Below are 25,093 nucleotides of genomic sequence, written 5' to 3'. Positions count from 1 at the left end.
GGGTGCTGGTGACTCCCGGGTCCGTCCTAGTAAATGGGATAAATGTTCCCTTGGGTAACCTTACAGCTCCTGTTTGGGCTCCAAACTAAAAAATTCCGCAATTTTCCTCACTCTCAAAATCAAAGATGGAAAAGCTCTTCTCCACTTGTGGAGATTCTGTGTGCCCAAACAGAGGTGTGGCCAGGGTAATAAGCAGTTCCCTCCTCTGTAGTCACCTAAACATTTTTGGGGGACACAGAAACACAAACAGACTTTTCAATGTGTCATCTAACCTTTGTTTGGGACAGGGAAGGACCATTTGAATGAAATTAAGTTCCTGAGTCCACCCCAACCTGCCTTCCTGTCAGTGGAACAAAATATATCCTTACATCCAAGCCTTTGTCCCTGCTCTGGGAGCAGTTTTCATACCTCATCAGGTCTAATCATGGGCTAGGCTACTGTTGGAGAGCTAATGCAAATCAGATGCCAGGAGTTTCAGGAAGGAAAACCTTAAGTTTCTAAATTTTACTTTTCCATAATATTTATTAAAAATCTGACTTGATCAATGAGGTGGGATGTTTATAATATTAAAAATAGTTGGTTAATATTTTTTTCCTAGCTGGTCCCTAACTGGAGATGATAGAATTATTATTTATTATAGCTTCCGAGTGCTCCTCTATTGGCTAGCTAAAGCCTTCTTAGAGTAAAAATAGCTTTTGTATGCTTTAAATTTCTACATATCCTACTTTTAAATACCATGCACCCTGCCTTATAACGAAAGTAAAGTTTGCACTACAGATTTTATTCTCCAGCAGTCATGTTATATAGTTTGGCCTGCAGCCATGTTTGCACTGCGAATATAGTGGACGGCACAATATGTGATGCAGACCACAAGTGGCATTTAATTTCCATGTCATGAGTGAACTTTCCACACCATGTACTACAGACATACAAGCAAGTTAAAGATGTCAATCAGGAATAAGCCAATTTAACCATTTTTAAAGGGCGAGCACAGGCACTTTACCCCTGGTTAGCATGGGTGAAGTGCAGAGACTTCTAAAGCCAGCAAAACAAATGGGGCAAAAATCTGTAAAGACCATGCATGCCATGCAGGCATTATAAAGGGTGACACAAGCAACACTATCTGGTGTTCATCAACAGCCAATAAATGTCACACCAGCATCAGTGGCTTAATTGACTCTTATAGCTGATGCCTGACTTCGATTCCATCTTACTATGCTGCGCTTCAAATTGGTACATTTTTTGGTAGCTTTTCTTACAAAGGATCCATGGATTTCAAATCTTCCACCTTGCCCCTGTGACGTTTCTTCCAGGCAGATCACTTACATTATTTTATACTCTTTATCTTTCCCTTCAGAGCAGTTTTTAGCCCTGCTTTTCCGTGAAGTTCACATTAGTCATTATAAACAAGCATTTATATTTCTACAGGAATTGGGCAGCCCAAAAGTGTGTTATGCGGTAATCAATTATATAACATGTTTGCTGGCCACAAGGAAAAGCCACTGATGTGGTTTAACAGTATTTCAAATAAGACCCCCCTATGTTATTACTGTATGAAGTTTTTATTGTTTTCTCCTTGTCAAATAAGTTTGTTTTATTGATTAAATAGTGCATAAGTCAGTTTTTAAACATAACATGATATTAATTGTATACTCATTTAAATTGATTTAACGTGTATTTGTGTGCTTTTATTGCTATTTATAGCCGAATAAAGTTGAACTGACCTGACATGTACTGACCACGCAGAAAAGACAGATTTCCTACATGCATTTTAAAAAAGAGTAGTAAACAATTAAGCAAATTATTAAACATTGCATTTATAGTTTCGGGTATGTTGCCTGTTGAACATAAAAAGCAGATATTTTGCTAATTTGTGTTAGGATGGCAATAAATTTCAACCATCTCTAGATTCTGTCAAATTCCTCACAAGACCACCTTTGAAAAGAGGCACCTCTTCAACCGTAATATCCATTTATTTTAATGGTCACAATTGGGTTTGACCATATCTCGACAATCTAATTCAGCTTTATCATTTCCGAGTCCCTAAAGCAGAAACAAACAGCAGAGTGCCTACCATGACACAGAGATATGCCACAGAAAGGCTTAAATAACTCACTCAGTATGGCTTGTCCCCTCTCATACCCAACATCATTAGTCCTGCAATTAATTTTTAATTAACAACCCCCATGCATTTAACACAGCTTTTACCTCTTTTCTGCTTTAGAACTCTAATTTGTTACATTATCACCAGATGCTTTTTTCAACCACCGCCGACCTGGTTAATGCTAATGAGCAGAAGATGCAGGAAAACAAAATAAGCTGCATGGCTTATGTAAGAAATTAGATTATTAGTTGAGAGGGATGGAAGCCCCACTCAAATAAACACAATCATTGTCTGTGTTTATCACAAAAAGTCACTAAATTAACCTGTGCTTAACTCTGTTAGCTTGGCACAAAAGAGGTCATGCTTAACTAAGAGGCAACGTGTGAGGTATTTATGCAGCTCACAAACAATAATTAAGTAAAAACACAATACAAGAAAAATCCCAAGCTGATTTTGAAAAATAGACTAAATTACAATAAATAAAATAAGACCAAAACAAATCTAATCTAATCGGTTGAACCATAGTTATGAATTTTACATTTTTTGGGGAAAAAATTGCACCAAAAAGAATAAAGCGTCAATGGTGTTTACTCATGTGAGAGACCAGGACCAAGTCACAAGATAACAGTCACCAGGGTCAACCCAGTGAAGAGTTACCATAGAAGAAATTCTAAAGATTTCCTGAAAAAGGTACAGTCCTTAGTGGAGCTGAGAGAAGGTCACTGATAACTGGGAGGCGCTGGATAAAGTCTTCGTGAAGTCAATAATGATAGCAGGAAAAGCCCTGAGTTGGAAAAGCTGGATTTTGAGGCCAAAAGGCGGTTGTTGTCGAAGGGGTGCTGGTTGTCATTCAGCCCTATGAAGATTTCTATCTTTGGATGTAGAAGTATTTCTGGTGCTTGGATTTCTCTATGAGGAGGAGGTTGAAAGCTGTAGCTGAAGAGGGGTCCACGAGGTCGGATACCATTGTTGAGAGCTCCTGCATGCTTAAGCAGACTTGCTGATGTAGAGAAGAACATAACAAGAGCTGCAGCTAAGCCAATCCCACTGGCAAAGCACCTTCATCAGATCAGCTTGCAGGTAGGTCCTGGTCTTCTGTCGGTCATCAGAACAGTTTTTGCTAAAGTCCCAGATTTTTGGGATGGGTAGGCCACTTTAGAACACCACCAAGGATCTAGGACCATGGAGGGGCACACTACTTGGGGGCTAGGGCTCTCGCCAGCAGGGACCAGCAGCAGCAGGCAAGATAGTAGCAGGGTGTCTCGAGAGCTTGTTGAGCCCCTGTAGATCACACAGGAGGCCAGCCAGCTAGGAGCAGGCCCAAACATCCTTCCAGCAACAAGGCAGCCCTTTTCAGAGTCTTCCACAGGTCCAGAGCTGATCTGAAGCGCATTTCTGGGGGTCCAATACTTACACCTGGTGCCAGCCTTTGTGTGAGGGAGCTCCCTGACCTACCCCTACATCTGGGTTTAGAAAGTTCTTCCCTTTTCCCTGCTGAGGCCCTGAACTGTCTGGGTTAACAAAGGGCTGGTGTCAGACCCTGTGTGTGTGCTAGATGCAAAACCTTTTAACATATAAGTGGGCAGTGTACAGCCCTACCCCGAGCCATCTCAGCAGGATGGCCAATCCGTTCACATCTAGCCCCCTTTGTCTCACTGTCTGACAGCAATACACAAACCACAAAAGTAGAGCCAGAGACAGTCAACTAACCAGGACACTGACAGAAGGCACAGCTAGGTAGGAGAAGAATACACCAACTCTGTAAAAGTGGCATTTTCAGAATTGTGATGTTAAATCTGACTTTACCATTTAAGTGGATTTTAAACTACAATTAATTTCAGTCTGAACAGCACATCTCTATCTGCTCCCAATCCAAAGTTAGCAATAAGGTAACCCGGAATTAATTAAGGGGAGAGACAGGCCCTATCACAATGAAAAATGACTTTAGGAGTTCTTCACTACCAGGACGTGTAAAACGTATGTGCGCATGTCCTGCCTTTCAAATACAATGCTCTCTGCTCTAGGAACTGTTAAGGGATACCTTGAGGGTGACTTATAAGTATTAAAAAAGAAGGTTTAGGCCTGGCAAAAGGTTTATATAGCCAGGTCGAAATGGCAGTTCAAAACAGCACTACAGGTTGCAGAGGCAGGCCTGAGATATGTTTTAAAGTGCGACTTAAGTGGTTGGAACAATGAGTGCTGCAAGTCCACAAGTAGTGTAAGGAAATGCCTCCTTGGCATGGTTGCCCCCTGACTTTTTGCCTTTGCTGATGCTATGTTTACAATTGAAAGTGTGCTGAGGCCTGCTAACCAGGCCCCAGCACCAGTGTTCTTTCCCTAACCTGTACTTTTGTATCCACAATTGGCAGACCCTGGCATCCAGATAAGTCCCTTGTAACTGGTACTTCTAGTACCAAGGGCCCTGATGCCAAGGAAGGTCTCTAAGGGCTGCAGCATGTCTTATGCCACCCTGGAGACCTCTCCCTCAGCACAGACACACTGCTTGCCAGCTTGTGTGTGCTAGTGAGAACAAAACGAGTAAGTCGACATGGCACTCCCCTCAGGGTGCCATGCCAGCCTCTCACTGCCTATGCAAGTATAGGTCAGTCACCCCTCTAGCAGGCCTTACAGCCCTAAGGCAGGGTGCACTATACCATAGGTGAGGGTACCAGTGCATGAGCATGGTACCCCTACAGTGTCTAAACAAAACCTTAGACATTGTAAGTGCAGGGTAGCCATAAGAGTATATGGTCTGGGAGTTTGTCAAACACGAACTCCACAGCACCATAATGGCTACACTGAAAACTGGGAAGTTTGGTATCAAACTTCTCAGCACAATAAATGCACACTGATGCCAGTGTACATTTTATTGCAAAATACACCCCAGAGGGCACCTTAGAGGTGCCCCCTGAAACTTAACCGACTGTCTGTGTAGGCTGACTAGTTCCAGCAGCCTGCCACACTAGAGACATGTTGCTGGCCCCATGGGGAGAGTGCCTTTGTCACTCTGAGGCCAGTAACAAAGCCTGCACTGGGTGGAGATGCTAACACCTCCCCCAGGCAGGAGCTGTGACACCTGGCGGTGAGCCTCAAAGGCTCATCCCTTTGTCACAGCCCAGCAGGGCACTCCAGCTTAGTGGAGTTGCCCGCCCCCTCCGGCCACGGCCCCCACTTTTGGCGGCAAGGCTGGAGGGAACAAAGAAAGCAACAAGGAGGAGTCACTGGCCAGTCAGGACAGCCCCTAAGGTGTCCTGAGCTGAGGTGACTCTAACTTTTAGAAATCCTCCATCTTGCAGATGGAGGATTCCCCCAATAGGGTTAGGATTGTGACCCCCTCCCCTTGGGAGGAGGCACAAAGAGGGTGTACCCACCCTCAGGGCTAGTAGCCATTGGCTACTAACCCCCCAGACCTAAACACGCCCTTAAATTTAGTATTTAAGGGCTACCCTGAACCCTAGAAAATTAGATTCCTGCAACTACAAGAAGAAGGACTGCCTAGCTGAAAACCCCTGCAGAGGAAGACCAGAAGACAACAACTGCCTTGGCTCCAGAAACTCACCGGCCTGTCTCCTGCCTTCCAAAGAACTCTGCTCCAGCGACGCCTTCCAAAGGGACCAGCGACCTCTGACTCCTCTGAGGACTGCCCTGCTTCGAAAAAGACAAGAAACTCCCGAGGACAGCGGACCTGCTCCAAAAAGACTGCAACTTTGTTTCAAGGAGCAGCTTTAAAGACCCTGCAATCTCCCCGCAAGAAGCGTGAGACTTGCAACACTGCACCCGGCGACCCCGACTCGGCTGGTGGAGAACCAACACCTCAGGGAGGACCCCCGGACTACTCTACGACTGTGAGTACCAAAACCTGTCCCCCCTGAGCCCCCACAGCGCCGCCTGCAGAGGGAATCCCGAGGCTTCCCCTGACCGCGACTCTCTGAAACCTAAGTCCCGACGCCTGGAAAAGACCCTGCACCCGCAGCCCCCAGGACCTGAAGGACCGGACTTTCACTGGAGAAGTGACCCCCAGGAGTCCCTCTACCTTGCCCAAGTGGAGGTTTCCCCGAGGAAGCCCCCCCCTTGCCTGCCTGCAGCGCTGAAGAGATCCGTTGATCTCTCATAGACTAACATTGCAAACCCGACGCTTGTTTCTACACTGCACCCGGCCGCCCCCGCGCTGCTGAGGGTGAAATTTCTGTGTGGACTTGTGTCCCCCCCGGTGCCCTACAAAACCCCCCTGGTCTGCCCTCCGAAGACGCGGGTACTTACCTGCAAGCAGACCGGAACCGGGGCACCCCTTCTCTCCATTCTAGCCTATGCGTTTTGGGCACCACTTTGAACTCTGCACCTGACCGGCCCTGAGCTGCTGGTGTGGTGACTTTGGGGTTGCTCTGAACTCCCAGCGGTGGGCTACCTTGGACCAGGAACTGAACCCTGTGGGTGTCTTGCTTACCTGGTGAAACTAACAAAAACTTACCTCCCCCAGGAACTGTGAAAATTGCACTAAGTGTCCACTTTTTAAATAGCTATTTGTGAATAACTTGAAAAGTATACATGCAATTGAAATGATTCAAAGTTCCTAATGTACTTACCTGCAATACCTTTCAAATAAGATATTACATGTTAAATTTGAACCTGTGGTTCTTAAAATAAACTAAGAAAAGATATTTTTCTATAACAAAACCTATTGGCTGGATTTGTCTCTGAGTGTGTGTACCTCATTTATTGTCTATGTGTATGTACAACAAGTGCTTAACACTACTCCTTGGATAAGCCTACTGCTCGACCACACTACCACAAAATAGAGCATTAGTATTATCTATTTTTACCACTATTTTACCTCTAAGGGGAACCCTTGGACTCTGTGCATGCTATTCCTTACTTTGAAATAGCACATACAGAGCCAACTTCCTACAAGTAGCATTTAATTTTCAGGCCCTGGGTACAGTTAATGCTGTTTACTATAGAGTTACAAGTAAATTAAATGTGCCAATCTGGTGTAGGACACTTTTACCATGTTGTAAAGAGAGGGCACAAGCACCATAGCACTGGTTAGTAGTGCACAGAGTCCTAAAGCCAACATAAACAAATTCAGCAAAACAGTAGGGGAGAAGGCAAATGTTTAGTGGAATACCACACTAAGGATGCCAGGTGGAAAAGAATACAATACATGCTTTCCCATACAGTGCTTGGGTGAATGGTGGTACTGAGGTAGCTTAATGTTTTTCAGCATTAAAAGAGCACTGTAATAGGGTAAGCCTTCTGGCTTAGCCTTACGATTCTGCTCGACTCCGGGAAGACCTAGACACTGCCACAAATCAAGTGTGCAGAGATGGAATTAATTCCTGTAAGGATATAAAATATCATTAAGTTGAATATTACATATTTCACATTATTAGTGCAGACATTATAGTGCAATACAGCATTCCTATGTAAGTCATAAACACAAATACAGGTAATGGACAGCAAAGCCTGAAACTTTTAATCCTGCAACACTGTTTTTTGGAAGCCAGTACCTGGGCAGGTGTGGTATTGCAAGGGCTTTCAGCGTGCTGGTGACTTCTGCAATACACAGCAGGGCGCTACCCATCACATTACGCTCTTCAGCCCCTTCGAATGCTATTAGGTCAATGGTGGCAGTCAAGACAGGCACAAATGCTTCCTGATTTTGTGCTCCAAAGCATTTGCACAGAAGTTTCAGACTGTAAAGGGCCGTCTGTCGATTGATGGCTTGCTCCTCTTCTTCCTTCTCTTTGGCTTTACGGCGTGCTATTGAAAGAAGCTCTCCCATTAGCCCCAACAGCAGCTCCATCTAGAATACAAGAGAAGACCCCAAAAAGTCAAATATGTGAAAAAGAAGATCACTAGGAAATGATGAGGGAGAAACGCCTGCAAACATGCTTCAATTTGGACAACTGAATGAGTGGTCTTGTCTTGTTGGATGACAGAACATTCCCAAAACAAAGGAATATACCAAGAGAGGAAATAAATACTATATTTTCAAAAATGAACCCGTACAAAGGATGTGATTGGAAGAGTTGTGAAATATAAATAAAATGTGACATTGTTCCTTTGCTAATCTAAAACAAAAAGAAAAAGTGATTAATGCTTTGTAGGAAGTTGGCTCTGTATGCACTATTTCAAAGTAAGGAATAGTATGCACAGAGTCCAAGGGTTCCCCTTAGAGGTAAGATAGTGGCAAAAAGAGATAATACTAATGATCTATTTTGTGGTAGTGTGGTCGAGCAGTAGGCTTATCAAAGGAGTAGTGTTAAACATTTGTTGTACATACACCCAGGCAATAAATGAGGAACACACACTCAGAGACAAATCCAGCCAATAGGTTTTGTTATAGAAAAATTTCTTTTCTTAGTTTATTTTAAGAACCACAGGTTCAAATTCTACATGTAATATCTAATTTGAAAGGTATTGCAGGTAAGTACTTTAGGAACTTTGAATAATTACAGTAGCATATATACTTTTCACATAAAACACAAATAGCTGTTTTAAAAGTGGACACTAGTTCAATTTTCACAGTTCCTGGGGGAGGTAGAGTATTGTTAGTTTTTGCAGGTAAGTTTACCCACCTACAGGGTTCAGATTTGGGTCCAAGGTAGCCCACCGTTGGGGGTTCAGAGCAACCCCAAAGTCACCACACCAGCAGCTCAGGGCCGGTCAGGTGCAGAGGTCAAAGAGGTGCCCAAAACACATAGGCTTCAATGGAGAGAAGGGGGTGCCCCGGTTCCGGTCCGCCAGCAGGTAAGTACCCGCGTCTTCGGAGGGCAGACCAGGGGGGTTTTGTAGGGCACCGGGGGGGACACAAGTCCACACAAAAAGTACACCCTCAGCAGCGCGGGGGCAGTGTGCAAACTAGCGTCGGGTTTCCAATGGGAGACCAAGGGGTCTCTTCAGCGGTGCAGGCAGGCAAGGGGGGGGCTCCTCGGGGTAGCCACCACCTGGGCAAGGGAGAGGGCCTCCTGGGGGTCACTCCTGCACTGGAGTTCCGATCCTTCAGGTGCTGGGGGCTGCGGGTGCAGAGTCTTTTCCAGCCGTCGGGATTTTAGAGTCAGGCAGTCGCGTTCAGGGGGAGCCTCGGGATTCCCTCTGCAGGCGTCGCTGTGGGGGCTCAGGGGGGACAACTTTGGTTACTCACAGTCTCGGAGTCGCCGGAGGGTCCTCCCGGAGGTGTTGGTTCTTCACCAGTCGAGTTGGGGTCGCCGGGTGCAGTGTTGCAAGTCTCACGCTTCTTGCGGGGATTTGCAGGGGTCTTTAAATCTGCTCCTCTGTAACAAAGTTGCAGTCTTTTTGGAACAGGGCCGCTGTCCTCTGGAGTTTCTAGTCTTTCTTGAAGCAGGGCAGTCCTCTGAGGATTCAGAGGTCGCTGGTCCTGGGGAAAGCGTCGCTGGAGCAGGTTTCTTTAGAAGGCAGGAGACAGGCCGGTAGGACTGGGGCCAAAGCAGTTGGTGTCTTCTTTTCTTCTTCTGCAGGGGTCTTTCAGCTCAGCAGTCCTCTTCTTCTTGTAAGTTGCAGGAATCTAAATCTTTAGGTTCGGGGAAGCCCTTAAATACTAAATTTAAGGGCGTGTTTAGATCTGGGGGGTTAGTAGCCAATGGCTACTAGCCCTGAGGGTGGGTACACCCTCTTTGTGCCTCCTCCCAAGGGGAGGGGGTCACAATCCTATCCCTATTGGGGGAATCCTCCATCTGCAAGATGGAGGATTTCTAAAAGTTAGAGTCACTTCAGCTCAGGACACCTTAGGGGCTGTCCTGACTGGCCAGTGACTCCTCCTTGTTATTCTCATTATTTCCTCCGGCCTTGCCGCCAAAAGTGGGGCCGTGGCCAGAGGGGGCGGGCAACTCCACTAGCTGGAGTGCCCTGCGGTGCTGGAACAAAGGGGGTAAGCCTTTGAGGCTCACCGCCAGGTGTTACAGCTCCTGCCTGGGGGAGGTGTTAGCATCTCCACCCAGTGCAGGCTTTGTTACTGGCCTCAGAGGGACAAAGGCACTCTCCCCATGGGGCCAGCAACATGTCTCGAGTGTGGCAGGCTGCTAGAACCAGTCAGCCTACACAAGATAGTCGGTTAAGGTTTCAGGGGGCACCTCTAAGGTGCCCTCTGGGGTATATTTTACAATAAAATGTACACTGGCATCAGTGTGCATTTATTGTGCTGAGAAGTTTGATACCAAACTTCCCAGTTTTCAGTGTAGCCATTATGGTGCTGTGGAGTCCGTGTTTGACAGACTCCCAGACCATATACTCTTATGGCTACCCTGCACTTACAATGTCTAAGGTATTGCTTAGACACTGTAGGGGCACAGTGCTCATGCACTGGTGCCCTCACCTATGGTATAGTGCACCCTGCCTTAGGGCTGTAAGGCCTGCTAGAGGGGTGACTTATCTATACTGCATAGGCAGTGTGAGGTTGGCATGGCACCCTGAGGGGAGTGCAATGTCGACTTACTTGTTTTGTCCTCACCAGCACACACAAGCTGGCAAGCAGTGTGTCTGTGCTGAGTGAGGGGTCCCCAGGGTGGCATAAGATATGCTGCAGCCCTTAGAGACCTTCCCTGGCATCAGGGCCCTTGGTACCAGGGGTACCAGTTACAAGGGACTTACCTGGATGCCAGGGTGTGCCAATTGTGTATAACAAAAGTACAGGTTAGGGAAAGAACACTGGGGCCTGGTTAGCAGGCCTCAGCACACTTTCAATTCAAAACATAGCATCAGCAAAGGCAAAAAGTCAGGGGGTAACCATGCCAAGGAGGCATTTCCTTGCATGCTTGCATTGGCAGCCCAGTATCTCTCAACCATCTTGCAAGAAAGCTATGTATTGCACTAATAAACAGATCATCTCAACTAAGAGGCAAACTCAAATGTGAACCGTTATTATATTCCTATTACAACATTTTGTAGGACTAGCCCCCTGCTAAAGGCACTCTCATATCATTGCAGGGAAAAGTACAACATAAATTGTTTTGAAAATGTTACTTATGTATCTAAGGTACGTAAAATATTTTTGCAAACGGAGAATGTTTTTTCATGCACAGGCTTATGACTGATTAAGAAAGAAAAGTAAAAGGCAACTGTAGGAAGTTGGCTCTGTATGCACTATTTCAAAGTAAGGAATAGTATGCACAGAGTCCAAGGGTTCCCCTTAGAGGTAAGATAGTGGCAAAAAGAGATAATACTAATGCTCTATTTTGTGGTAGTGTGGTCGAGCAGTAGGCTTATCCAAGGAGTAGTGTTAAGCATTTGTTGTACATACACACAGGCAATAAATGAGGAACACACACTCAGAGACAATTCCAGCCAATAGGTTTTGTTATAGAAAAATATCTTTTCTTAGTTTATTTTAAGAACCACAGGTTCAAATTCTACATGTAATATCTCATTTGAAAGGTATTGCAGGTAAGTACTTTAGGAACTTTGAAGAATTTCATTAGCATGTATACTTTTCATATAAAACACAATAAGCTGTTTTAAAAGTGGACACAGTGCAATTCTCACAGTTCCTGGGGAAGGTAAAGTAATGTTAGTTTTCACAGGTAAGTAAGTCACTTACAGGTTTCAGTTTTTGGTCCAAGGTAGCCCACCGTTGGGGTTCAGAGCAACCCCAAAGTTACCACACCAGCAGCTCAGGGCCGGTCAGGTGCAGAGGTCAAAGAGGTGCCCAAAACGCATAGGCTGCAATGGAGAGAAGGGGGTGCCCCGGTTCCAGTCTGCCAGCAGGTAAGTACCCGCGTCTTCGGAGGGCAGACCAGGGGGGTTTTGTAGGGCACCGGGGGGGACACAGGTCAGCACAAAAAGTACACCCTCAGCAGCGCGGGGGCGGCCGGGTGCAGTGTGCAAACAAGCGTCGGGTTTCCTTTAGTTTTCAATGGGAGACCAAGGGGTCTCTTCAGCGATGCAGGCAGGCAAGGGGGGGGCTCCTCGGGGTAGCCACCACCTGGGCAAGGGAGAGGGCCTCCTGGGGGTCACTCTTGCACAGAAGTTCAGTTTCTTTAGGGGCTGGGGGCTGCGGGTGCAGGGTCTTTTCCAGCCGTCGGGAAATGGAGTTCAGACAGTCGCGGTCAGGGGGAGCCTGGGGATTCCCTCTGCAGGCGTCGCTGTGGGGGCTCAGGGGGGACAACTTTGGTTACTCACAGTCGTAGAGTCGCCGGAGGGTCCTCCCTGAGTTGGTTGTTCTTCACCAGTCGAGTCGGGGTCGCCGGGTGCAGTGTTGCAAGTCTCACGCTTCTTGCGGGGAGTTGCAGGGGTCTTTAAATCTGCTCCTTGAAACAAAGAGGCAGTTCTTTTGGAGCAGTGCCGCTGTCCTCGGGAGTTTCTTGGTCTCTTGGAAGTAGGGCAGTCCTCTGAGGATTCAGAGGTCGCTGGTCCTGGAGAAAGCGTCGCTGGAGCAGGGTTCTTTAGAAGGCAGGAGACAGGCCGGTAGGACTGGGGCCAAAGCAGTTGGTGTCTTCTTTCTTCTTCTGCAGGGGTTTTCAGCTCAGCAGTCTTCTTCTTCGGTAAGTTGCAGGAATCTAAAATCTTAGGTTCAGGGGAGCCCTTAAATACTAAATTTAAGGGCGTGTTTAGGTCTGGGGGGTTAGTAGCCAATGGCTACTAGCCCTGAGGGTGGGTACACCCTCTTTGTGCCTCCTCCCAAGGGGAGGGGGTCACATCCCTAATCCTATTGGGGAATCCTCCATCTGCAAGATGGAGGATTTCTAAAAGTTAGAGTCACTTCAGCTCAGGACACCTTAGGGGCTGTCCTGACTGGCCAGTGACTCCTCCTTGTTTTTCTCATTATTTTCTCCGGCCTTGCCGCCAAAAGTGGGGGCCGTGGCCGGAGGGGGCGGGCAACTCCACTAGCTGGAGTGTCCTGCGGTGCTGGCACAAAGGGGTGAGCCTTTGAGGCTCACCGCCAGGTGTGACAGCTCCTGCCTGGGGGAGGTGTTAGCATCTCCACCCAGTGCAGGCTTTGTTACTGGCCTCAGAGTGACAAAGGCACTCTCCCCATGGGGCCAGCAACATGTCTCGGTTGTGGCAGGCTGCTGGAACTAGTCAGCCTACACAGTTAGTCGGTTAAGGTTTCAGGGGGCACCTCTAAGGTGCCCTCTGGGGTGTATTTTACAATAAAATGTACACTGGCATCAGTGTGCATTTATTGTGCTGAGAAGTTTGATACCAAACTTCCCAGTTTTCAGTGTAGCCATTATGGTGCTGTGGAGTTCGTGTAAACAGACTCCCAGACCATATACTCTTCTGGCTACCCTGCACTTACAATGTCTAAGGTATTGCTTAGACACTGTAGGGGCACAGTGCTCATGCACTGGTGCCCTCACCTAGGGTATAGTGCACCCTGCCTTAGGGCTGTAAGGCCTACTAGAGGGGTGACTTATCTATACCTGCATAGGCAGTGAGAGGCTGGCATGGCACCCTGAGGGGAGTGCCATGTCGACTTACTCGTTTTGTTCTCACCAGCACACACAAGCTGTCAAGCAGTGTGTCTGTGCTGAGTGAGGGGTCTCCAGGGTGGCATAAGACATGCTGCAGCCCTTAGAGACCTTCCTTGGCATCAGGGCCCTTGGTACCAGGGGTACCATTTACAAGGGACTTATCTGGATGCCAGGGTGTGCCAATTGTGGAATCAAAAGTACAGGTTAGGGAAAGAACACTGGTGCTGGGGCCTGGTTAGCAGGCCTCAGCACACTTTCAATTCAAAACATAGCATCAGCAAAGGCAAAAGGTCAGGGGGTAACCATGCCAAGGAGGCATTTCCTTACACAACCACCCCCCCCCAAACGAAAGAGGATGAGACTAACCTTTCCCAAGAGAGTCTTCATTTTCTAAGTGGAAGAACCTGGAAAGGCCATCTGCATTGGCATGGGCAGTCCCAGGTCTGTGTTCCACTATAAAGTCCATTCCCTGTAGGGAGATGGACCACCTCAACAGTTTTGGATTTTCACCTTTCATTTGCATCAGCCATCTGAGAGGTCTGTGGTCAGTTTGAACTAGGAAGTGAGTACCAAAAAGGTATGGTCTCAGCTTCTTCAGGGACCAAACCACAGCAAAGGCCTCCCTCTCAATGGCACTCCAACGCTGCTCCCTGGGGAGTAACCTCCTGCTAATGAAAGCAACAGGCTGGTCAAGGCCATCATCATTTGTTTGGGACAAGACTGCCCCTATCCCATGTTCAGAGGCATCTGTTTGCACAATGAACTGCTTGGAGTAATCTGGAGCTTTTAGAACTGGTGCTGTGCACATAGCTTGTTTCAGGGTGTCAAAGGCCTGTTGGCATTCTACAGTCCAGTTTACTTTCTTGGGCATTTTCTTGGAGGTGAGTTCTGTGAGGGCTGTCACAATGGATCCATATCCCTTCACAAACCTCCTGTAGTACCCAGTCAAGCCAAGGAATGCCCTGACTTGAGTCTGGGTTTTTGGAGCTGCCCAGTCCAGAATAGTCTGGATCTTAGGCTGGAGTGGCTGAACTTGGCCTCCATCTACAAGGTGTCCCAAGTAAACCACAGTTCCCTGCCCTATCTGGCATTTGGATGCCTTGATAGAGAGGCCTGCAGATTGCAGGGCCTTCAAAACCTTCTTCAGGTGGACCAGGTGATCCTGCCAGGTGGAGCTGAAGACAGCAATATCGTCAAGCTGCACTAAAGGATTCCAACCCAGCAAAGACTTGATTCACCAACCTTTGGAAGGTGGCAGGGGCATTCTTTAAACCAAAGGGCATAACAGTGAACTGATAATGCCCATCAGGTGTGGAGAATGCTGTCTTTTCTTTTGCTCCAGGGGCCATTCTGATTTGCCAGTACCCTGCTGTTAAGTCAAAGGTACTTAAGAATTTGGCAGCCCCTAATTTGTCTATTAGCTCATCAGCTCTAGGAATGGGATGAGCATCTGTCTTGGTGACAGAGTTGAGACCTCTGTAGTCCACACAAAACCTCATCTCTCTCTTTCCTTCTTTGGTGTGAGGTTTGGGGACTAAGACCACTGGGCTAGCCCAGGGACTGTCAGAGTACTCAATTACTCCCAATTCCAGCATCTTGTGGACTTCCACCTTGATGCTTTCCTTAACTTGGTCAGACTGTCTAAATATTTTGTTTTTGACAGGCATGCTGTCTCCTGTGTCCACATCATGGGTACACAGGTGTGTCTGACCAGGGGTTAGGGAAAAGAGTTCAGCAAACTGCTGCAGGACCTTCCTACAGTCAGACTGCTGTTGGCTAGAGAGGGTGTCTGAGTAGATCACTCCATCCACTGAGCCATCTTTAGGGTCTGATGAGAGGAGATCAGGGAGAGGTTCAGTCTCAGCTTCCTGGTCCTCATCTGTTACCATCAACAGATTTACATCAGCCCTGTCATGGAAGAGCTTAAGGCGGTTCACATGGATCACCCTCTTGGGGCTCCTGCTTGTGCCCAGGTCCACCAGGTAGGTGACCTGACTCTTCCTTTCTAGTACTGGGTAAGGGCCACTCCATTTGTCCTGGAGTGCCCTGGGAGCCACAGGCTCCAGAACCCAGACTTTCTGCCCTGGTTGAAATTCAACCAGTGCAGCCTTTTGGTCATACCACAACTTCTGGAGTTGTTGGCTGGCCTCAAGGTTTTTACTTGCCTTTTCCATGTACTCTGCCATCCTTGAGCGAAGGCAAAGTACATAGTCCACTATGTCTTGTTTAGGCTCATGAAGAGGTCTCTCCCAGCCTTCTTTAACAAGAGCAAGTGGTCCCCTTACAGGGTGGCCAAACAGAAGTTCAAAGGGTGAGAATCCTACTCCCTTCTGAGGCACCTCTCTGTAAGCGAAAAGCAGACATGGCAGGAGGACATCCCATCTCCTTTTGAGTTTTTCTGGGAGCCCCATGATCATGCCCTTTAATGTCTTGTTGAATCTCTCAACAAGGCCATTAGTTTGTGGATGATATGGTGTAGTGAATTTATAAGTCACCCCACACTCATTCCACATGTGTTTTAGGTATGCTGACATGAAGTTGGTACCTCTGTCAGACACCACCTCCTTAGGGAAACCCACCCTGGTAAAGATACCAATGAGGGCCTTGGCTACTGCAGGGGCAGTAGTCGACCTAAGGGGAATAGCTTCAGGATACCTAGTAGCATGATCCACTACTACTAGGATGTACATATTTCCTGAGGCTGAGGGAGGTTCTAGTGGACCAACTATGTCCACACCCACTCTTTCAAAGGGGACCCCCACCACTGGAAGTGGAATGAGGGGGGCCTTTGGATGCCCACCTGTCTTACCACTGGCTTGACAGGTGGGGCAGGACAGGCAAAACTCCTTAACCTTCTGGGACATGTTGGGCCAGTAGAAGTGGTTGACTAATCTCTCCCACGTCTTGGTTTGTCCCAAATGCCCAGCAAGGGGAATATCATGGGCTAAGGTCAGAATAAACTCTCTGAAACCCTGAGGCACTACCACTCTCCTAGTGGCACCAGGTTTGGGATCTCTTGCCTCAGTGTACAGGAGTCCATCTTCCCAATAGACCCAATGTGTTCCATTTTTCTTGCCATTGGACTCTTCAGCAGCTTGCTGCCTAAGGCCTTCAAGAGAGGGACAGGTTTCTTGTCCCTTACACAGCTCTTCCCTTGAGGGTCCCCCTGGGCCTAAGAGCTCAACCTGATAAGGCTCCAGCTCCATAGGCTCAGTTCCCTCAGAGGGCAGAACTTCTTCCTGAGAAGAGAGGTTCTCTTTTTCTTGCTGTGTTGCAGCTGGTTTCCCAGCTGACTTTCCTTTCCTCTTGGTAGGCTGGGCCTTTCTTCCAGACTCCAGCTCTACTTTTTCACCCTGAGCCTTGCACTGTGCCCTTGTCTTGACACACACCAGTTCAGGGATACCCAGCATGGCTGCATGGGTTTTCAGTTCTACCTCAGCCCATGCTGAGGACTCCAGGTCATTTCCAAGCAGACAGTCTACTGGGATATTTGAGGAGACCACCACCTGTTTCAGGCCATTGACCCCTCCCCACTCTAAAGTTACCATTGCCATGGGATGTACTTTAGTCTGATTGTCAGCGTTGGTGACTGGATAAGTTTGTCCAGCCAGGTATTGGCCAGGGGAAACCAGTTTCTCTGTCACCATAGTGACACTGGCACCTGTATCCCTCAGACCCTCTACACTTGTCCCATTAATTAAGAGCTGCTGCCTGTATTTTTGCATGTTAGGGGGCCAGGCAGCCAGTGTGGCTAGATCCACCCCACCCTCAGAGACTAATGTAGCTTCAGTGTGACACCTGATTTGCTCTGGGCACACTGTTGATCCCACTTGGAGACTGGCCATTCCAGTTTTAGCTGGAGTGGAGTTTAAAGTGGTATCTTTCTTGGGACAGGCCTTGTCTCCAGTTTGGTGTCCAGACTGACTACAGCTACGACACCAGGCCTTTTTGGGATCAAAGTTTTTACCCTTGTACCCAGAATTGTTTTGTGAAGAGGCTCTGGGCCCACCCTCCTGTGCAGGTTTTTGGGGGCCTGTAGAAGACTCTTTACTATTTTTGTTTTTGGTTGTCTCACCACCCTTCCCCTGGGGAGGTTTTGTGACCCCTTTCTTTTGGTCACCCCCTGTGGAAGTTTTGGACACCCTAGTCTTGACCCAATGGTCCGCCTTCTTTCCCAGTTCTTGGGGAGAAATTGGTCCTAGGTCTACTAGATGCTGATGCAGTTTATCATTGAAACAATTACTTAATAGGTGTTCTTTCACAAATAAATTGTACAGCCCATCATAATTACTTACACCACTGCCTTGAATCCAACCATCTAGTGTTTTTACTGAGTAGTCTACAAAGTCAACCCAGGTCTGGCTCGACGATTTTTGAGCCCCCCTGAATCTAATCCTATACTCCTCAGTGGAGAATCCAAAGCCCTCAATCAGGGTACCCTTCATGAGGTCATAAGATTCTGCATCTTTTCCAGAGAGTGTGAGGAGTCTATCCCTACACTTTCCTGTGAACATTTCCCAAAGGAGAGCACCCCAGTGAGATTTGTTCACTTTTCTGGTTACACAAGCCCTCTCAAAAGCTGTGAACCATTTGGTGATGTCATCACCATCTTCATATTTAGTTACAATCCCTTTAGGGATTTTCAACATGTCAGGAGAATCTCTGACCCTATTTATGTTGCTGCCACCATTGATGGGTCCTAGGCCCATCTCTTGTCTTTCCCTTTCTATGGCTAGGATCTGTCTTTCCAAAGCCAATCTTTTGGCCATCCTGGCTAACTGGATGTCCTCTTCACTGGAGTTATCCTCAGTGATTTCAGAGAGGTTGGTCCCTCCTGTGAGGGAGCCAGCATCTCTGACTATGATTTGTGGAGTCAGGGCTTGAGAGGCCCTGTCCTCCCTAGATAGGACTGGTAGGGGGGAATCTTCCTCCAAGTCACAATCCTCATCCTCTGTGTTGCCATTTACAGAGGGGTTGGCTCTTTCATACTCTGCCAACAGCTCCTGGAGCTGTTGTTTGGTAGGTCTAGAGCCCATTGTTATTTTCTTGATTTTACAGAGTGACCTTAGCTCTCTCATCTCTAGATGGAGGTAAGGTGTGGTGTCGAGTTCCACCACATTCACATCTGTATTAGACATTATGCTTCTAAAAGTTGGAATACTTTTTAAGAATCTAAAACTAGTTCTTGGTTCTAATTCAAACTTTTATCAAACTTTTAAACTCTAAAAGAAATGCTAACAGGGACTAACACAAGGCCCTAGCAGGACTTTAAAGAATTTAGAAAAATAGCTCAAATTGCAAAAACAATTTCTAATGACAATTTTTGGAATTTGTCGTGTGATCAGGTATTGGCTGAGTAGTCCAGCAAATGCAAAGTCTTGTACCCCACCGCTGATCCACCAATGTAGGAAGTTAGCTCTGTATGCACTATTTCAAAGTAAGGAATAGTATGCACAGAGTCCAAGGGTTCCCCTTAGAGGTAAGATAGTGTCAAAAAGAGATAATATTAATGCTCTATTTTGCGGTAGTGTGGTCGAGCAGTAGGCTTATCCAAGGAGTAGTGTTAAGCATTTGTTGTACATACACACAGGCAATAAATGAGGAACACACACTCAGAGACAAATCCAGCCAATAGGTTTTGTTATAGAAAAATATATTTTCTTAGTTTATTTTAAGAACCACAGGTTCAAATTTTACATGTAATATCTCATTTGAAAGGTATTGCAGGTAAGTACTTTAGGAACTTTGAAGCATTTCATTAGCATGTATACTTTTCATATAAAACACAATAAGCTGTTTTAAAAGTGGACACAGTGCAATTCTCACAGTTCCTGGGGGAGGTAAAGTAACGTTAGTTTTCACAGGTAAGTAAGTCACTTACAGGTTTCAGTTTTTGGTCCAAGGTAGCCCACCGTTGGGGGTTCAGAGCAACCCCAAAGTTACCACACCAGCAGCTCAGGGCCGGTCAGGTGCAGAGGTCAAAGAGGTGCCCAAAACGCATAGGCTGCAATGGAGAGAAGGGGGTGCCCCGGTTCCGGTCTGCCAGCAGGTAAGTACCCGCGTCTTCGGAGGGCAGACCAGGGGGGTTTTGTAGGGCACCGGGGGGGACACAGGTCAGCACAAAAAGTACACCCTCAGCAGCGCGGGGGCGGCCGGGTGCAGTGTGCAAACAAGCGTCGGGTTTCCTTTAGTTTTCAATGGGAGACCAAGGGGTCTCTTCAGCGATGCAGGCAGGCAAGGGGGGGGGGGGGCTCCTCGGGGTAGCCACCACCTGGGCAAGGGAGAGGGCCTCCTGGGGGTCACTCTTGCACAGAAGTTCAGTTTCTTTAGGGGCTGGGGGCTGCGGGTGCAGGGTCTTTTCCAGCCGTCGGGAAATGGAGTTCAGACAGTCGCGGTCAGGGGGAGCCTGGGGATTCCCTCTGCAGGCGTCGCTGTGGGGGCTCAGGGGGGACAACTTTGGTTACTCACAGTCGTAGAGTCACTGGAGGGTCCTCCCTGAGTTGGTTGTTCTTCACCAGTCGAGTCGGGGTCGCCGGGTGCAGTGTTGCAAGTCTCACGCTTCTTGCGGGGAGTTGCAGGGGTCTTTAAATCTGCTCCTTGAAACAAAGAGGCAGTTCTTTTGGAGCAGTGCCGCTGTCCTCGGGAGTTTCTTAGTCTCTTGGAAGTAGGGCAGTCCTCTGAGGATTCAGAGGTCGCTGGTCCTGGAGAAAGCGTCGCTGGAGCAGGGTTCTTTAGAAGGCAGGAGACAGGCCGGTAGGACTGGGGCCAAAGCAGTTGGTGTCTTCTTTCTTCTTCTGCAGGGGTTTTCAGCTCAGCAGTCTTCTTCTTCGGTAAGTTGCAGGAATCTAAAATCTTAGGTTCAGGGGAGCCCTTAAATACTAAATTTAAGGGCGTGTTTAGGTCTGGGGGGTTAGTAGCCAATGGCTACTAGCCCTGAGGGTGGGTACACCCTCTTTGTGCCTCCTCCCAAGGGGAGGGGGTCACATCCCTAATCCTATTGGGGAATCCTCCATCTGCAAGATGGAGGATTTCTAAAAGTTAGAGTCACTTCAGCTCAGGACACCTTAGGGGCTGTCCTGACTGGCCAGTGACTCCTCCTTGTTTTTCTCATTATTTTCTCCGGCCTTGCCGCCAAAAGTGGGGGCCGTGGCCGGAGGGGGCGGGCAACTCCACTAGCTGGAGTGTCCTGCGGTGCTGGCACAAAGGGGTGAGCCTTTGAGGCTCACCGCCAGGTGTGACAGCTCCTGCCTGGGGGAGGTGTTAGCATCTCCACCCAGTGCAGGCTTTGTTACTGGCCTCAGAGTGACAAAGGCACTCTCCCCATGGGGCCAGCAACATGTCTCGGTTGTGGCAGGCTGCTGGAACTAGTCAGCCTACACAGTTAGTCGGTTAAGGTTTCAGGGGGCACCTCTAAGGTGCCCTCTGGGGTGTATTTTACAATAAAATGTACACTGGCATCAGTGTGCATTTATTGTGCTGAGAAGTTTGATACCAAACTTCCCAGTTTTCAGTGTAGCCATTATGGTGCTGTGGAGTTCGTGTAAACAGACTCCCAGACCATATACTCTTCTGGCTACCCTGCACTTACAATGTCTAAGGTATTGCTTAGACACTGTAGGGGCACAGTGCTCATGCACTGGTGCCCTCACCTAGGGTATAGTGCACCCTGCCTTAGGGCTGTAAGGCCTACTAGAGGGGTGACTTATCTATACCTGCATAGGCAGTGAGAGGCTGGCATGGCACCCTGAGGGGAGTGCCATGTCGACTTACTCGTTTTGTTCTCACCAGCACACACAAGCTGTCAAGCAGTGTGTCTGTGCTGAGTGAGGGGTCTCCAGGGTGGCATAAGACATGCTGCAGCCCTTAGAGACCTTCCTTGGCATCAGGGCCCTTGGTACCAGGGGTACCACTTACAAGGGACTTATCTGGATGCCAGGGTGTGCCAATTGTGGAATCAAAAGTACAGGTTAGGGAAAGAACACTGGTGCTGGTGCCTGGTTAGCAGGCCTCAGCACACTTTCAATTCAAAACATAGCATCAGCAAAGGCAAAAAGTCAGGGGGTAACCATGCCAAGGAGGCATTTCCTTACAGCAACCCATTGTGACTGTTGAAGCATTATCTAATCAATTGGAAACATAATGAACACTCCCCTTGTCCATCTCTTAGGGTCAGCAGTAAGGCTCTCTATTGAAGAGGGGAAAGGAAGGACAGCTGAGAACCTCTTCTGTTGAAATGTTTAATTGGAGACCAAATAAATAATAATGATCGTAGAAGAGGAGGAAATCCTTTCAAACTGTAAAGGCTCAGATCTGATGACACTGCATCACTCACTGTAGGAAGCTGGCTATCTATGCTGTGTACCAAATGTAGGGATACCCTGTAGGAAACAGGATCTCAATATAGTGTACCAAAATGAGGTGCACTATGCAGAGAGTCCAGGTATCCCTATTAGTTGACAGGGCTTGCTTCACAAGCTGTTCTATTTGCTGTAGCGTGGCTGAGCAGCCTTAGGCTTATCATAGGGAAGTGTTGGGCATATGTTGCACTTACAAAGTCAATAAATGAGACACAGACTCAAATAAGGAAATCCAACAACATTTTTGAAAAATAGTACTGATTTTTATATCATTTTAGACACAAAATCTACAAGATCAGGTAAGTACTTTTCAAGTTAGTGATTTTTCAAAGTGTAGAAAACATAGTTGTCAAATCAGAGGCATGACCCTTGCACATTTAATGTTATCCTATGGGGAAAACATACACTGCTTTGGGTCGCTTGCAAAGGACTTGCAGGACTGTTCTCCTGGACTTAAGGTAAGTAGGGGCAAAAGGTCTAAGAAAGCACCAATTTGGCACCAGGTCAGGCTGGAAATTAGCTATTCAAGTAGGCATGCTGCACTACCAGGCTAGTCACACCCATAGGGTTGGCTGCCTTATGTGCTCCAAGAAGGAAGGGTCTCAACATTTTGTTTTTGGTGGAACTGGGATCTCTGGGGCAGGGTTATGTCCACCCCCCACAGGAAGTGGTCACAGGGGTAAGTATCTCTGGCTACTACCCTACACTCCCCTGAATGCCCCAAATTGAGTATTTAGGTGCCCCCCCTGACACCAGAAACTCAGAATCAACTGACTAAAGAAGAAGAATGAGAAAGAAGAGCCGACAGCACGAGAACTGTGGACCAGCTTTGGACTTTTGGCGCCAAACCCTGTCTATCTGCTCCTTCCCTGGTACTACGTATTGCTGGTCATCAGGCCCCTCGAGGAAGAAACTTAATAGGAAGAGGCTTCTGTGTGACAGAAGACCAGCCCCTACACTTTTACCAAGCCTCGAGATGCTTCCTCCTTCAGGAACCTTACAGCACCAATACCTGGGGCACAGGGGCATTTGCTGTAACCAAGGCTTGTTATGTGCCTAGATCAGACACCACTGCCGCCAAAAATGGACCTGCCTACTGAGGGATGACGGAATTGAAAACTGTTTGTTTTTCTTCCCTCTCTTGCAGGTCTGACCAAGAACCATGAGTGCCTTTGACACACGGTAACAGCCTGCCAAAACACTCTGCACCGAGCCCCCCGGCCTGGGTCCAAAAACACCGATTGTGCCACCTTGCTTCCACGTTCCACCACCTTCCTCACACTGAGCCCCCATTGGGACCTCCCTGACTTGCCTTCAAGTCCCCCCCTTTGCAGCTAGGTGCCCCCCCCCTTTTGCCAAAGATGTAGAGTGCAAGGCTACCAACCCGCCCAGCACCTCAGCACCCGGACACACTGTTGCAAACTTGAACTGCTAGTGGCTCACTTGACCTTGACCCCCCCCAGCACCCTAAGTCCTAAAGGGGACCCCGAAATACAGTTGCAAGTACTTGTATGCAAAATATGTTTCTTTCTCCACAGGGAAGCATTCCGGCGTAAAAGCGCATTTGTGTGATATCTATGCCTCACTGTAAAAATTGATAGCTCGAAAAGTACTTACCTAATTCTGAATATTTTGGAATCGAAAATAATATAAAAATCTATCTATTTTTAAAAAATTGGTCTCAAGTTTCTTCTTGAGTGAGTCACATTTACTGATTGTGTGTTCAAGAAATGCTTAGCACTACTCTCTGATAAGCCTAAACTGCTCGCCTAAACTACCACAAAAGAAAGCATTTAGGGTTATTATTTTAACCCCTGTAAGCCAATAAGGGTCGCCTGTACTATCTGCATAGTGTACCCTTACAATTGTTACACTGCATAGATAGCCAGCTTCCTAAACAAAGCTGCAGAAATGAAAACTAAACAAAAGTTTGTTTTCTTGTTCTGCGCACTGGTGTATTGAGAAAAGTTTGTGGAGTGAGTTATATCTTCCAGGAAACATACATCTGGCAATCTCGAAGGCTATAACAGCATTTGTATTGCATGTTAATGATAACTAGTGAGTTTCATAACTAATAAAGATCATAAAGGATCAAATGAGAGTTTCTGCTTTTTTTACTATTTTTTTCAGTTTCATTAAAAAAAAACCATACATGCTAACCTTTAAGGAGTGCAAGTCCTAAGTACAACGAGAAAACATACCATGATCACATATCGTGGCATTGCAGGTAGCAACAATATCAGCTACAACAAAGGAAAGGAGCCTTCAGGAAGTCTCTCCAGCAACAGTACACTGCTTAATCCAAGTCCTCAAAAATTAGACACCTAGTAAGAAACACATAAATTGCAAGGGTGGTGCCCAGAGTTCCTCCAGGTGGCCACTTGATTCTTCCATCTTGAACTCAAGGTGGGCATAGGCCCCTGGGAGCATCTGAGTGGACAGGTCAGGCTGGTGACATTACAGCCCCCTCCTGATAGGTGGTCACCCTGCTAGGTGACCAATTTACCTTCCTGGGCTATTTAGGGTCTCCTTTCAGGGTGGGTCTTCAGATCCAACTTGCAAGATTCCAGCAGGACTCCTCTGCATCGTTTACTTCAACCTCTGACCACCGGGACTGCAACTGGACCCTCCAGGAACCAACAATCTGCAACTACAGCAATGACTCCGCTTTGCAACATTGTTTCTACGGCTCCTTCCCACAACTGCAACATTTCCCTGGCTATGCATCCTCTGACAGTGACAAGTCTTTAACCTGCACAAGAAGCAAGAAGGAATCTCCCTTGGAATGAAGGAGTCACTCCCCTCTATCCGCAGGCACCAACTGCAATGACGTCTGGCTACATGGATCTTCTCTCCTGCAAAACTGCGTGGATCCTGCAACACAAGTGGTGGCCTGGAGTGGTCACCTCAGTCGTCTCTCCACCAGCTGTCCAACTTGGGAGATGGTGAGTCCTTGTCTCTCCTTGCAGGACAGTACCCCTATGCACCGCGACCCTTGCAGCTACCAAGACTTGTTTGTGCCTCCTCCAAGGGATCTTCAGGCACCGTGTAGCCCTGGCCTCCAGCACTCTTCCCTGCAAAGCACAGTCTCCTGCCTGCTGCTCCATCAACGTGGGACTCCTCTCCATCTGTGTTGAGTGGGCCTCACTGAGACTCCTGTGCCTGCTGCCTGTGGGGGTTGCCTCCTCGTCTTCAGACTCACC

The 25,093-nt window shown here is 47.6% G+C and overlaps 1 protein-coding gene across 1 annotated transcript in view; it reads right to left on the bottom strand.

Moving 5' to 3' along the window:
* Nucleotides 1-25,093, bottom strand: part of HEATR1 (HEAT repeat containing 1) — a 710,058-nt gene that overhangs the window by 98,605 nt on the left and 586,360 nt on the right. Inside the window, exon 36 of the mRNA XM_069234483.1 lies at nt 7,612-7,907. Coding sequence (XP_069090584.1) covers nt 7,612-7,907 — 296 coding nt within the window. The remainder of the gene's footprint in view (nt 1-7,611; nt 7,908-25,093) is intronic.

Source organism: Pleurodeles waltl, chromosome 5, assembly GCF_031143425.1.
Source record: "Pleurodeles waltl isolate 20211129_DDA chromosome 5, aPleWal1.hap1.20221129, whole genome shotgun sequence".
Taxonomy (NCBI): Eukaryota; Metazoa; Chordata; class Amphibia; order Caudata; family Salamandridae; genus Pleurodeles; species Pleurodeles waltl.
The sequence above is the reverse complement of the archived record's forward strand: the minus strand, read 5'-3'. Positions and strand labels throughout refer to the sequence as shown.